The following is a 14,383-nucleotide window of genomic DNA, read 5'->3' as shown; positions in this document are numbered from 1 at the left end:
CTGCCGTACCATTTTCAAACAGGTGGATACTGCCCTGGCTGCATGAATAATATTAATCTACACTCCTTGGGCTCCGATATGCTACTAATTATGATAATATCATAATGAGCTTAGATAGGTTATATGAAGCGAGAGAAAAGTATCAATAGTACCAAAACTTAATGCTTCCCTAAACTATTGTTCATCACAATAGCGCTGAGACTCACGATCACCTCGATTTGACCGAGTTGTTTACTCTTCGTGCTGAGTAGACAACTTCATTTTGTTAGGTTTTACTGTCGATCGCTAATAACAACGTAGTTTGGGTTCCTAACACTTTTCCTAAAATCTGGTAATTTTTCTGAACAGTAAGCAAGTTTCTAAAAAATATTAGGTTATGATTTTTTAACACCGCTAAAAATATTTATACTACGTCCCGTAATAAGTTGTTTCCTAATCAAAACTTTGGCTATTCGTTAGCTAGTTTCCTGAATCGCATTTCGACGAGGTCAGAACCTGCGAATCAATTTACAAAGGCGGTTGCCTATTCACAGCTATTATCAGGAGTCTACACTGCACAACCAAGATCGGTTGTAGTACTATACTCCGTAGCGATTTTCTATCTATAACTCGGAAACATGGGCGCTGGTGACGGATTAGGTGGATGTCATGCATGCATCAAATATTTGATGTTTGCTTTCAACTTCATTTTTTGGGTGAGTATCATTTCCATTCAACGTTAGTACTCAGTATTTGCATATTGTGTGTTATACACGTGTAAGCAGGGTATTCATTAACTCGGCAACTATCCCGTCTTCGTATTTTTTTAGCAAGACATAGGTTTGTATATTTACGGATGTAAAAAAATTCATGGAACTTTTAGACAATTTAACTTTTTCTAAGCTTCCAATCTCTTACTTTTTAAATATTGTAAGAGACTATATGCAATAGTTTTTCCGTGATTGATTTATTCAGCTTGAGTTTATGTCTAAACGGCCGAGTGCTTTCGCCTGATATCGATAAGCAAGTAGCCTATCGATCAACAACTTGAGGTTTTCGCCGTTCATCATATTTTATCGGTACTTGTACTGTCATGTGAACTAGCAATGCTTTGCTGTAAAAGATGGAATGTCGGTAGCTTGTCTGGTGCGACAAGGTTTATAAATTGTTTTGGATACATGTACTATGTTTTGATCAAAGGCAATTTTGAGAAAAGTAAATTTAGTTTTTAAATGAAAATTAACAAGTTTGTGATTTTTGAGTTTTCATTTACAGACAACCCACTACATATAAAGTCAATTTATTTTGACATCACAGCGTGTGTAAAAATTGTGACATGTTAGAGCAACGTTTCCTATAAGAAAACACTTATATTTACTTGTTCATTCTACAGCCCAGAAATCCAAATTTACTCCTTAATAACTGCTGCAGGTAATTAGACCTAGAATTAAAACAAATGCATTAAGTGAAACTGTAAAAGACCAAATTTAAAAATACTTCTAAAAACAGCTAAATTAATAAATTAATCACGATTAAAAATGTGTTTACTGTTACATAATCTTGGTCACACACAAATGGAAGTATATATGCTTGGCAATGCGTAGCTTCAGAATTACAGGTAACGATAGCAATACAAAGTGTAACCTTATTCTGACAGCCCACGTAAAGCTGAAGCTTGAGCTAACTTACCTTAAAAACTCCAAACAACGTATACATGTTGAAGATTACTTTAGGAGCAGAATGAAGTATCCGCTCATATTTCACGGTTGTATTTTAGTGTTGAGGCAATTGTAAGCAGGGGTTTGCGTGCACACTTTTGAAAACTTTCTCTCCTAAAACAATGATCACGGTGTGGCATTCATGAAAACTTGACTCATTTGGCCATGTCTCCAGTAGTCTCTGTTACTGTCAATCATTCTTCTCTCCTATCAGTAAGACTACCTCAAATAGTCAAATGATGCAAAATTTATAATCGAGTCATATTTCAACTTACTAGGTCTATCTTCAAATCATACGTAAATACATTGTCGTAATAAATAGACTAAACGCTGTCAGTAAGGCTTCATTTGGTCCATTGAGAATCTCTTGCCTTTTTGTTCCATAGTTTGTGCAGTTTCCAATAACCGTAAAGGAACTGACTTTAACTTTACAACTACCAGTCCGACTGGAGAATCATAATAGCTCATAAGTCAAAACTAATTTATAACCTGCACTGATGTGCAACAGAACTGTAAGTGTATGGCTTATCAAGTGGCTACTCTTGATTAAAAGGCAACTCGTCTCACCATGAGGGTGCCCATTACTTTATGCGCTTGGTTTGGGTTGTGCAGTGCCAAGTCTTTTGAGGTTTTTATAGCTGTAACAGTTTTCATGGATTACCCGATTCCAGCTCAGTTCAGAATAAATCATCTTTTTTGTTGAATGGAAGTCATGTTCAAGCTGGTTCACACTATGTTGGCGTCGTTCACTCAGGGATTATTCATCGACTATGTGCAGCGTAACGTGATGGCATCGTCAAGGCAACACAGATGTCGGGAAAGATTGCTAACTTTCAAAGACTATCAAACTTTCTCGACATTTCATCGACCATGCACAACATTCTGTGCGATTTGTACCATTTTGACAATGGTGATTGGCTTTGCTGATTGGTTGAGCTATAATTTTCATGACAGTTGCTGCAGGACTAGTATTTTATCATTTCTGCGACCTTGTTGTATAATGAACACGCTATGCCGCGGCCGAATTGCTGACGTAAATGTGGATGGGTTTGTGATAGTGTGAACATTATCACAAACGATCACCGGAGTATTGCCGGATTAACGCTAACATGTTGCGATATAGTGTGAACCAGCCTTCAAAGTTGCGTGTTCAGTACAACTACTTTGATCGTTCATAAACACAAAACACACTAAGTGTTACATAGTCATCATCCTGCGCATAGTAATAGGTTGATTAATATTCTTTGGGTCATTACTCAGTGACCACAGGAATTATGAATGTAGCTGACCCATTGTCTAAACAGTGCTAGTGGCTGCCGATGATGATCGCAGGATATCCTGCTTTGAATCACTGGCGATGATGGTAAAACGCAGAATTCCTGAACTAAGAGGCTGCCTTATCTCAGGCAATGTTTATGCACTGGAGATTGTCTGTTGTTAGTTTGGGTGGATGTTTATCTCTACTAAGCACTCATCTTTCGCCGCCCATTAATGATGCTTTACTATCATCGCTCTGGGAATTAGAGGCACTAGTCCGCAGCAGGCGTCTATTTCATCCATTTCGAGTTTAGTTTATCGTTAGACTTCTGTTGTATTGTCCACTTTGTGTAATTTGTGTGGCTAGTTTTTCAAATGGCCGCATACTTTGTGCACACACAATCGGACACATAAAACCATGACTTGTACCATGTTTGTGTACAGCTCCTTACATTTCTATATATGCAGTGAATTAAGCTGGTCGATGCATCTGCACACAGCTATGCTAGTTAGTTAAAGCTGTTAGGATGTAATGTATTACAAACCGACGCATGATTCTGAGCAGCGATATTGATATAATATATAATCTATCTGGTAATGTATAACGCAGGCAATTGTTGCCTTATAGTTGCAGATTGTTTGAGGTAAAAGTAGCTGTGTTGATTACTTGAGCCTCCTATGGAGTAATGGCCAGCTCTCGGCTGTCATACAAGTGTTGTCTTGATGACCTTATCAGCGCTGTCAGCCAGTGCAGTTACTTGGCCGTCTTGCTGATGCAAACTCTCAATCGCCGTGTATGAATTTTTAACTGAAACGCAACACTATCTTAGCTGATCTTCTTAAAATATGAGCTAGAGCTGTTGGCAACACGCATTAGTGCTGGGTGTGAGTACTTCTTGGCCAATGAGTTTAGACTCGCCCTTTTCCGTTCGAGTTTTTAGAGTATCAGGTAGCTAGTAGTGCTTGGCACGAGTACTTATTGGCCAACGGGTTTTTCGGTTATCGAGTTTGTTGATACGGATTTCATGTCTAAAATTTTCAAACATCAAACATATCTTAAAATGTAAAATGCAATTATAGTTCTATTCAATTTATTTATTATTTACTATTTTCTATCGACCGATGTTTGTGCTCGCAACGTTAACAGGAAAGTTCTTAAAAAGTGTTCATAGCGCAGGGCGCAAATAGACCAAGTTTTTGTCCATTCTACTTGACGGGTTCGTGTACCAAAACCCGAACTCGGAAGTCAAAACCCGAACCAGCAAGATCGAAATATTCAAAATTTCTATTACCCAAGGCTCGAGAGAAGATAAACCCGCGAGTTCAACGAGTTTTATTACCCATGCCCAGCACTAACTCACATGCATCAGAAGAATTTTTGCTGGGCTTTCTGCTAGTAAAATATCCATACTCTTGATGGAATTTTCTAGGTGGCGCAATGAGCAGCTGCTGTTATGACGAGTGGATGGAGTATTTCGACCTAGTTTATGCCTGAGGGCACTTTTAGAACTTGTATTGAATAATGCTATGCGTAGGTTTTTATCATTGGCAATAGCCTATGCGTTGTATGGTTCTAGCTTACTGATGATGAAGTCTTCTGTCTACGTAAATCCGTGCTATAGTAATGACAACACTGGCTTTTTGCATAACCCGACTCTAGATAGCAAGATTGAAAACTAGGAAGTTGATAGCAAAGAATCCTGTATACTCTGAACTTTGCATCCAGAATAAGTCCTAGCAAACCTTATTGTGTTTGTGTGATCTCCTTTGTCTACATCGGTCTGAAATTCTGTTCTTTTTTTCTAAATAGCGGTATATTGACACTAGCAATGTTCATGGTAGTGTCAACTATACCATGGCTAGTTTAGTGAAACCAATGACAACCATGAACTGCTGGTACACTAGTTCCTCTCCACTTCGTGGTTTACCTTTCGCAGCCTTAATACTTCACGGAGTAGAACATTTAATATTAAAAATTTAACAATGAAATAAAATCTCTCGTATACTGTGGCCCAGTGCGATCCTTCCACGAGCATCATTGCGCTAACATTCGTCACAGTACGTTACTTTCCTGTTTTGCGAAGTATGCATTGTGCTTATGACATCCTTTATCATGGTTCCTAAACGGGCATAACTCTCATAACTAACCTAAACATATTACGATTAATGCAAAAGGAACCTTATTAGATATGCGTTTGTCAGTTTTTATTTCATGGATTTTCACTTGTCGCGGGAAACGTCGGTTCCGATTAATTGCGACAAAGGATAGATTATTATAAATCCTTTTAAACCTCAGGAATTCTTCAAGATAATCTTTGAGATATTTTAGGGGGAGATAAATCTATCACTATCATTCATAGAATGACAATTTACTCTGGTTTATTCTTATGCTAATGGATTAGAGGAGCTTAGCATTTATCTGATATGAAATAAATATTCCATGCATCGTGTCCCACTAGCTTGAAGAAAATCTGGTCGGAGTTCATTTGATAGCTTACCACTTCTCTACCACTTGCTAGTAGATATCCCATTTTGCTGCTAGTAGACACATCAAACTCACTGGGATCATGAAATGTCAATATTTAATAAACTGTGCTGATATCAGACTACTGTTACATATGCTAACCAATGCCATATATGCTCATTTTAAAAGAATTCAATAGATGCACTTGAACAGTCACACCAAGCCAGTCTCATAGCTTCATTCAAGTGTGGAATAATTGACTATCGGAATATTACATGGTGAAACAGATGCTTGGTCATGCTACTGAAATGAACCATGAAAAATGTAAACGCTGTGTATATATGAAAAGTTCGATGGAAGGTCCACTGAGACAAGGCTATAACAATTATCACTATAGAAACGCATTGTACACATTCGAGACCTCCATTATTCCAAGCGCTGACTGAGGCTCACAGCCGTCAGCGTTTCAATGGGGATGTTTGTTAAATTGAAACCAAAAGGTCACTTGGCTGACTATGAGTACAAACCAATCAAACAAGCCTTAGGATTTATAAAAATGACTCATTTCATTTAACTGAAGGTTGGGTGTTTTTCATTTCCAATATTTTTATAAACTCTCGTCTTGGTTTGTAAATAAAGTTCATTGACAAAGTTTTAGGGCTAATAAGAATCGAGGTCTAAATCATGTTTGGCGAGGTTATGGCTAGCCTGTCTTGACAAACTGTTGCTTTTGCGGAGTTGTCCCCCGTCGAGCGGGCGAGCAACAATAGCTTGTCACAAGACGTACTGCACCTGATGCATCAGCTGCACTTATAGGGAGTTGTTCTCTTCTGTCTATGCGGCCTGGTTGCGATGTTATGTCGGTCGCTCCATTGGTAATCATAACGGATTTCGCGCAAAAATTTATGTAGAAAAATTAAGATAAAAACGTTTAACTAGCGATCCGTCTCTGCAGTAAACTTTAGTAGAATTTGAGAACTTTGGCAACAACAGCGACTAAACATGTCGTTATTTGTGCGCTCAGTCAGTTTTATTTCTATTTTGTATCAGTCAGTTTTATTTGTTCTTATTGATTTTGTTTTCAGTTTATTTTATTTTTAAGTTCTACTAAAGTTTATCACAGAGACTGGTCTTTGGTTAATCGATGTAATATTGTTTTTTTCTACATAAATTTTTGCGTGAAATTCGTTATGATTACCAATGGAGCGACCGACATAACATCGCAACCAAGCCTCATAGACGGAAGAGAACAACTCCCAATAAGTGTAGCTGGTGCATCAGGTGCAGTATGTCTTGTGACAAGCTGTTGCTGCTCGCTCGCTCGCTCGACGGGGAATAACTCCGCAAAAAACAACAGTTTGTCAAGACAGGCTAGGTTTTGGCGGATCCCATTCGGTGCTATTACAATATACTCCAAAATCAACACAGCTGGTCATTTTTTCGTGTTTTTGAACAAAACTAGCTTAAACTTACGCAGCGATGTAGGCAGCCTGTAACCTTTTGCCACACAGATGTGCATGATCTTTGGCATTCCCTGTCCATTGTTTTCCCCACATTGAGTTACCATGCGATAAATATTTCAATGGACATTCTCAAGTTGCAGTTGACGGCCCTTTGTTAAACAAATATGGAGTTCTAAGCCAAATGTCATAGCTGTGCATTCCTGTCTGCTTAGCAATACACTTTCCAAGTAGTAATGACTAAAGTGTGGAAAATGTTAAAAATGGAATAGCTTACTCAGCATTTTCTTGCGCATCATTCTCAAGTGCTGTTCCCATTTTTCGCAAACATGAAACATTCAATAGAAATTTGCAACTAACAAAGCACGCTAATCTTGTTACTAATCTTTGCTGCTAATCTTGGCGCTTTTGCCTGTTCCATCTTGCGGATGATACAAATTCGTGGATTAAATCCGTCATGGAAACTGTGATAGGCTGCTGAGAAGATACTTTATTGACTCCGATTCAAGGTTCCATTCTGCGAATGGCGGGTCAGAGGAAAATAATCCGAATTTACTTCTCGCATAGATCAGGAAATGTCAAGGTTATTGCTTCTTATAGTTTACTTACGTAAACATGCTGTTTGGTTAGACATGTAATAACGCAGGACTAGGCCTATCTTAGGAACAGCAAGTGGTTAGTACGTTCTTCCTGCCCTAACATGCCGAAGTTTGATGAGTTTTGACTGGCATTCATACAGTAGATCACAGGTTAAGATAAAATTGTATTTCTTTGTGCAGTAGACTCATGACATATCCGCCCTGAGAGCCAGTGACTGCTCTTTGTCACCGATAGACAAACATTAGTGCTATGCCAACCATCCAGTGGCCATGGCTATTGCCTGACTACCGTACATGGGCTACATATAGGTAGCCATATTCTGAACCAGCTTTCTCCCCTGTCACTGCTGTTTACTAATGAGCAAGATTGAGTGCCGATGACTGTTATTATAGCGGAAACAGTTCTTGCTAGTTTATACCATTAGCAATTCATGCCTTGCATTACGGCATTCAGAATTAATAAGTCTCCGTACAGAGATGAGGTAGCGACATGTGGGTGCACCAGTGCCGAACTGCTTGTCGGCGGGCTGACAAGACAGCGATAAGATAGCGACCCGTGGGTGCACCAGTGCCGAACTGCTTGTCGGCGGGTTGACAAGACCGCGATAAGATAGCGACCCGTGGGTGCACCAGTGCCGAACTTGCACTTATGTACTCTTTGTATGTACTCTGATATCTCAACCTCTGCCTTAACTATCTTATCTTATCTGAGTTAGTCCTTAACTAGTACATACAATGTTTCCATAAGGCACTATCCTTCGTTTTTTCCTGACGTCGTTCTATCGTTGTCTGCCATCTTTATGGACAAATTTTATAGTTGAAAACATGAAGTTTCCGCAATTAATTATTGCAAACAATGCTTTTGTTTGCAAATTTATTATTTTAGTACCAAAACAACACCGAAAAATATTGTTATTCAAGAGAATGACGATCGTTTTCTACAAAGATGGCGGCTTTTTCGTGGACGAGCGCATGTGCAAACAGGGTGATGACGTCAAAAAAAACGATGGATTGTGGAGCAATGGTTGTGCGCGCCCTAGGTACAACCCTAGGTCAGGGTTGTATCTTTGAACATTGCTTTGTTTTAATAAAATTATTGTATAGCAAGTAATTTTGACATCTTTTCATACAAATCTAAATTTTTCTGCCCTTGCAGATTCTGTATGTGTCATACGCAATCAGGTAGTCAAAAAACATTTCAGCTTCGGGGTTGGTCCATACAACCTTCTGTTCCGCCATTTTCAGTTTAAAGTAAAAACAGATAGATTAAAGCGTGTTAACAATAAAAATATATGCATATGAAGCAACGGGAAAGGAAGACCTATGCGCCCGTACCAGTGCGATGTCATTGGTCGCTAAGACTGTTTCCATGGCGCAAAGATGCTACATCACACGAGTGTTTTACCTCCAGAGATACTGAATCTTGACAGAATGAGAGCGACTCGCTGTTTCCATGATGGCATTGCAGGGCCGTAAATGAGTGTGTCACTGCACTATCACTCTATGGAAACTTAGTAGTTGTGACAGTCGTAAGAGACCTTGAGAAGTTATCTCAAGGTTACATTGCTTGTGAGATCTTTCTGTGATTGAAGATGTCACTTAATGTCAACATCGTACCCATTTATATACACTCACATTCTGTTGTGGAAAATGCTGCCTGCTGACGAATCATACATCAAAACCACGCGAGTGTATATATATATATATATATATATTTTATTCAACAGTCCATAATGATTTCTATAAAAAAGATTTTACATATGTTGCCAAAAACAATAAACAAATAAAAAAAGGGTATTGCACCATGGTGTCATAAACATAAAAAGCAAAAAATTGTACAAGAAAGACTTGAAACTACTTAGCTTATGTACGTATTTTATCTCTTTTAACAAAGAGTAGCTAAGGATTAATGTTTATCACTATTTGTGGTAGGCCTCCAGTCATTGATATCAAAGGTTAACTGTCAGCACAGAGGTCAGCACAAATTTTTATTGCGTTGACAGCAACAGATAAAATTACGGATTGAAGTTTCCATAAGATTTTTTTTTAGTTACGACCAAATACCAGTACAAAGTTTTGACGAATGAGGTTGCATGAAGGTGTAAACATAAGCACATCATGTTCAACTATGTCCCATTCGAGCCGTTTTGGAGAGGGATTCAAACCTACGGCGTTTCCATGATGGCTGCAATTATTTGTTTGTTTTTTAGCTTTTAAGAGCTTGTAATCACTTTTCCACATATTTGGCACCTACAACACAACAGAGTAAGACATGGTGAATATTTTGATACCAAATAACTGTAATGTGAATTTTGTTGCAAGTTAACCTTCAAATATTATATTTCTTACTAACGTACTCCACAAGGTATACGCACAAACCGGTTGGTATAATTCTATAACCAGTGCTCGAAAGCTAATGCGGGGTATGTAAATATGGTCCTACAGACTTGTTTCAGCATTTTCGGTGAGCAACCTATTTCGACCTTGCGTTATAATTATCTGTTCATGTTGGGTAAGTGTAACTAGAAAGTTTTTAAGAATGGCATCTACCAAGAATGCCATTCTCAATCTTTTGTCTCGCATCCACTCATTGGTTAATTGTCGGCGTTAACCTGATAGGCCTAATTCATGACTGTGTGTTGTCGAGAGATGACCACCTAAAGTCACAGTTTGGATCCTGCGTCGCGAGTGTTTTAATCTCCAAAACTGGGTTTTTGTTCTACTATCAAAATCATGGCTGGAACACAAAATATTATGAATATATTTCATAAATAAATGTAATTTAAAAATGATCTCAGTTAACCTTTAACCCACCAGCGTGCTTTTGAGCATTTTCGATAGTGATGTCGTCCAATCAATGTTAACCAGCAATGCTCTACTGGCAAATTAATGATAGTTTGAAGCTCGCTAGGCATTCACATTGCTGATTGGCTAATTTTTGGGTATACCTAGTCAACTGCTGTGTAACTACAAAACAAATTACATTGAAAGGTTTATTAAAATGGTGAGAGAGTATGACTGATTTTTATATGATCAGACCAGTTCTCAGTAAGTTTTACTACAAGACACAGTTTGTTGAAACACTCAAGTTAAACAGTAATAAACTAGCCATCGTTTTTTTGACGTCATCAAGTCGTTTGTAGATGCGCTCGTTCACGAAAAAGCCGCCGTATTGGTAGAAAACGATCGTTTTTCTTTTATTAACTAGTTTTTTTGGCATTGTTTTGATACTATAGTAAAAAATTGCAAACAAAAGCATCGGTTTCAAAAATTCATTGCAAAAGCTTCGTGTTTTTAACAATAAAATTGTCTACTAAGATGGCCGACGACGATAAAAAATGCCACGAAAAAATGAAGGATTACGTTTTACTCTACTGCAATGCCGAAGGTAGATGAACTTAAAAACAATCACAATTTATTTTATTGCTCACACCCATTTTAGGATACTCTGCTTAGTTTTGTAATCGATGGTTAACCATTTGGCTGGGTTAAAGCCCCGCAAAAACACCCGAAAGTCGTGTAATTTATTTTTGAAAAACTCAATAAAATCGGTATTTTATGAACATGCATAGCTCAAACTTAAATTTATTTCTATGAACAAAATATTTTGTACACAAACATTCATTTACATATCTATTACTAGAAAAAAACTGCAACCATGTACAATTGTGCCTGTATGAAATGCTTGGAAGCATTCCTTTTGGTAGAGTCCAACGCTACAATGTAGCCGTGCGAGCTACCATAACGATCGTTTTTCTCTGTACATTCCAAGTATATTAAAAGTCCAAAAAGTTTATATCACTTCTATCATCTGAATTATTTTATTCTGATTAGACAAAAAATCACTAACGATCGCAGGACCAAATAAATGTTTATTTTACCGTTTTGAACGTCGAGCCGATGTTGGCTGGTTTTTCCAACTTTTATTCTTTTCCAAGGAAGTGTGATTTTTTTAGCTTTTAGCACAAAGCAACGACTCTCAGACAATCGTTTCATATATTTTAATTCATCGACTGATATCTTGTTGATGATATTTAAAACTTACTAGCGTTCATATCCTTTGTTTAACGTTACTAGACGACAGCTTTATAAACATTTACCGAAAGCGACATAAATGTCATTTTCCTGCGCAACCGATAAATGACATTTTTGTCGTTTCCCCAGCCAAAAGTCTAAATTAAACTTTGCATTTCCTACTTTTAGTGTTCTCGTCTTTCTAAACATGGCAACAAACCAATGAGGACGAAAACCTTTTGAAAAAATTTTTCACAGGTTTTTCGTCAAATACGTTGAAGCAGACCAACCGAAAAGATTGGTTACCCGATTGGTATCGTGTTATTCATCTCACTGTTAGCCTGCCTCAACTGTGTTTAACCGAGTGTGTTTTTACCAGTGTACTCCAGTCATCGCTGAAACTCTATTGTGTTTATCTCAGGCATAGGAGATGAAGGTTCATTTTGATCTTCGTTCCTCAATTGTTTAATGTATGTAACCTCTAACTACGGCTGACAGTTTCTAGTGCTACTAGTTTTTTCGTTTCATGTTCTGCTCTAGCTGAACCAAATTGGCAGCGACTACTAAGTGACTACAAAAAAATAAAGGTGGAACACAATGCAGCTCTTCATGGCAGTTCTATTGTCAACGCTTGTTAGTTTCAAATGTAATTGCGATCTAAAGACCAAATACATTAAAAAACTGTCATATAAATTCTAAATCATGTATAGCTGTAATTTTTGTGCAGTTTAATAACAAACACAAAGAGTGTTTTTTAAAGCTATAAAAGTTGTATTTCTCCTGGCAGCGTAGCAAAGCATGTGCCTAGGCAGCAAGAGGGTTAACCAATGAGCATAACCAACATGGACATGAATAAAAGAAAAACTTTGTATGTTGACAAGCAACATACTTTGTGCCAAATGTTACTGCGAATGAATGGATAAAATAGCTTAGTGAAGAAGCTGTTTGCAGTCTAAATGTTCTTTGTTAGTTTTCTGCAGACATACAGTCTTGAAAGTAGAGATGCTGGTGACCGTCTTCCAATCGGTGACACGCTTTTAGCTCATCTATCTTGATTCAATGATAAAAATCAATGGGCGCAACTGTCAATTTTTCATAGAGGTTTAATTCCGTTTACTCTTATGAATAGAAACGTAATAAACTTTTACTAGCTCGAGAATTTAATCTATAGACCTGATCAACTTTTCAATGCACTTTTGTGTGATGCTTCATAAGCTGTATATATATAAGTAGACTACTAATCATAGACATGACCTACATTTATTTGATAGAGAAAAAGTCGATACATCAAAAGATCGGTAAAACATAGTAGTAGACCAACATTCGCACCTGCATAGGCTATATCAATTGAAATTGAATTGATACAATTGATTTGATAGTTTAAAAAATGTGAAACGATTTTTCATGAAAAAAAGTCGGCTTTCAAGGAGTGATCTGATTGTGCAAAAAATTCGTCATTGCGTCGATTGAACGAATTTTGGTTTTGCATGGCTGATCGTTACATCTAGAAGACAAGCCTTCCCTGAAATGTTTGACACACTTTTTTGAATAGTGGCTAGGATTAAATTTAGTATTACATAGCGTTATAAAGCAAAACAGTTTTTCTTGTCTAAAGATGTCCGGTTGGTTTCGAGATATTACATTAGTAATCATGAATAATACGCTATATAGAAATATGTTATATACGACAAAATGCCATGTATGGTATTTTGTCATACTTGAAAAACAATTGTATTAAATGACTGAATCCATCATGAGTCTGTCTAAACACGTAAGACAGGTTATTCAATCTATTCTCAACCAGAGTCTTCATTTTTGTCCGTTCATCTTAAGAGACCAATCAGTATGAACATAATGTCATACATGGCAGAGCGAACCCCTCAACATAAACAGACATCATGTGCATGGTGCCACGACGGAGATTTATAACACCGCAACAAACCACTGTCTCAATCTAAGTTCTTTTTTTCTGAAGCCACCAGTGTTTATGGCGTGATTTCAGCTGATAAAGAAATACTGGATAATATCTTGAAGGAAGTTGCTGCCGAACCTTGACTTCAAATTGAAACCATAAAGTAATACCTATTAGTGTAAGAAATTGTCCTTAGAGGTTGGCAAAGACTGGAGCAAAAAATCCTAGTGAAGATTTTATCATTTACCGCAAAAGGAGCGGAGCTCAGGCTTAAAGAGAATTGATGTAAACCTGCCTATAGGGTGCTTTCACAATAACTGGTCAATCAGATATGAAGCTTGTTATAGAAGAACAAAGGCGTGTGCGTGTGTATCTGATGTTTGTTTTGTGAACAGCCATACAAATTACTGCTTAACAATTAGTCATACACTATGTTTCCATGATGCGCATAATTCGCAAGTGATACGAAGGAAAGTGCTGCGTAAGCCATTCCATTTTAAACATTTTTCACAGTTCAGTTGTTTCTACTTCAGTTTGAACAAGACAAGAGTGTGTTGCGATAACCTCTGGTATAGAATTCTCTACCTTTTAAGCAACACACCCACGTTAATTAACAACACGGCAAATGTCCATTTAAACACTTATTGTATGGAAACTCAATGTGCGCACAATTCCAAATCCTCGCCATCCTCATCATGGAAACATAGTAATTGATGAGCTAATCGCTCACAGCTGTTGACTCATACTATTGTGTTTGCATTGCTTGAGTCTGGTTAGTCGTTGTTTTTCTTCGTGTCAGTACTTATCATATTGCTCTATGATAAGCAGTAGCTTCGTCGCTAAATGGTGTGTTTGACATTATTTAGTGAAAGGTTAAACTATCTTCTTTGAGAGAACACGTGAAACTCGCTCAAAACAGGGCGGATAGAATTGTTGAAAATGTTTGAAATGGAATAGCTGCCGCTATTTTAATGCGCTTC

The 14,383-nt window shown here is 37.6% G+C and overlaps 1 protein-coding gene across 1 annotated transcript in view; it reads left to right on the top strand.

The window, feature by feature from the left end:
• Positions 1-482: 482 nt before the first annotated feature.
• LOC137400345 (CD9 antigen-like) overlaps positions 483-14,383 on the top strand; it is a 29,924-nt gene continuing 16,023 nt past the window's right edge. The window contains exon 1 of the mRNA XM_068086676.1: positions 483-695. Coding sequence (XP_067942777.1) covers positions 618-695 — 78 coding nt within the window. The 5' untranslated portion in view covers positions 483-617. The remainder of the gene's footprint in view (positions 696-14,383) is intronic.

The sequence above is a fragment of the Watersipora subatra genome, chromosome 1, assembly GCF_963576615.1.
Source record: "Watersipora subatra chromosome 1, tzWatSuba1.1, whole genome shotgun sequence".
NCBI lineage: Eukaryota > Metazoa > Bryozoa > Gymnolaemata > Cheilostomatida > Watersiporidae > Watersipora > Watersipora subatra.
The sequence above is the reverse complement of the archived record's forward strand: the minus strand, read 5'-3'. Positions and strand labels throughout refer to the sequence as shown.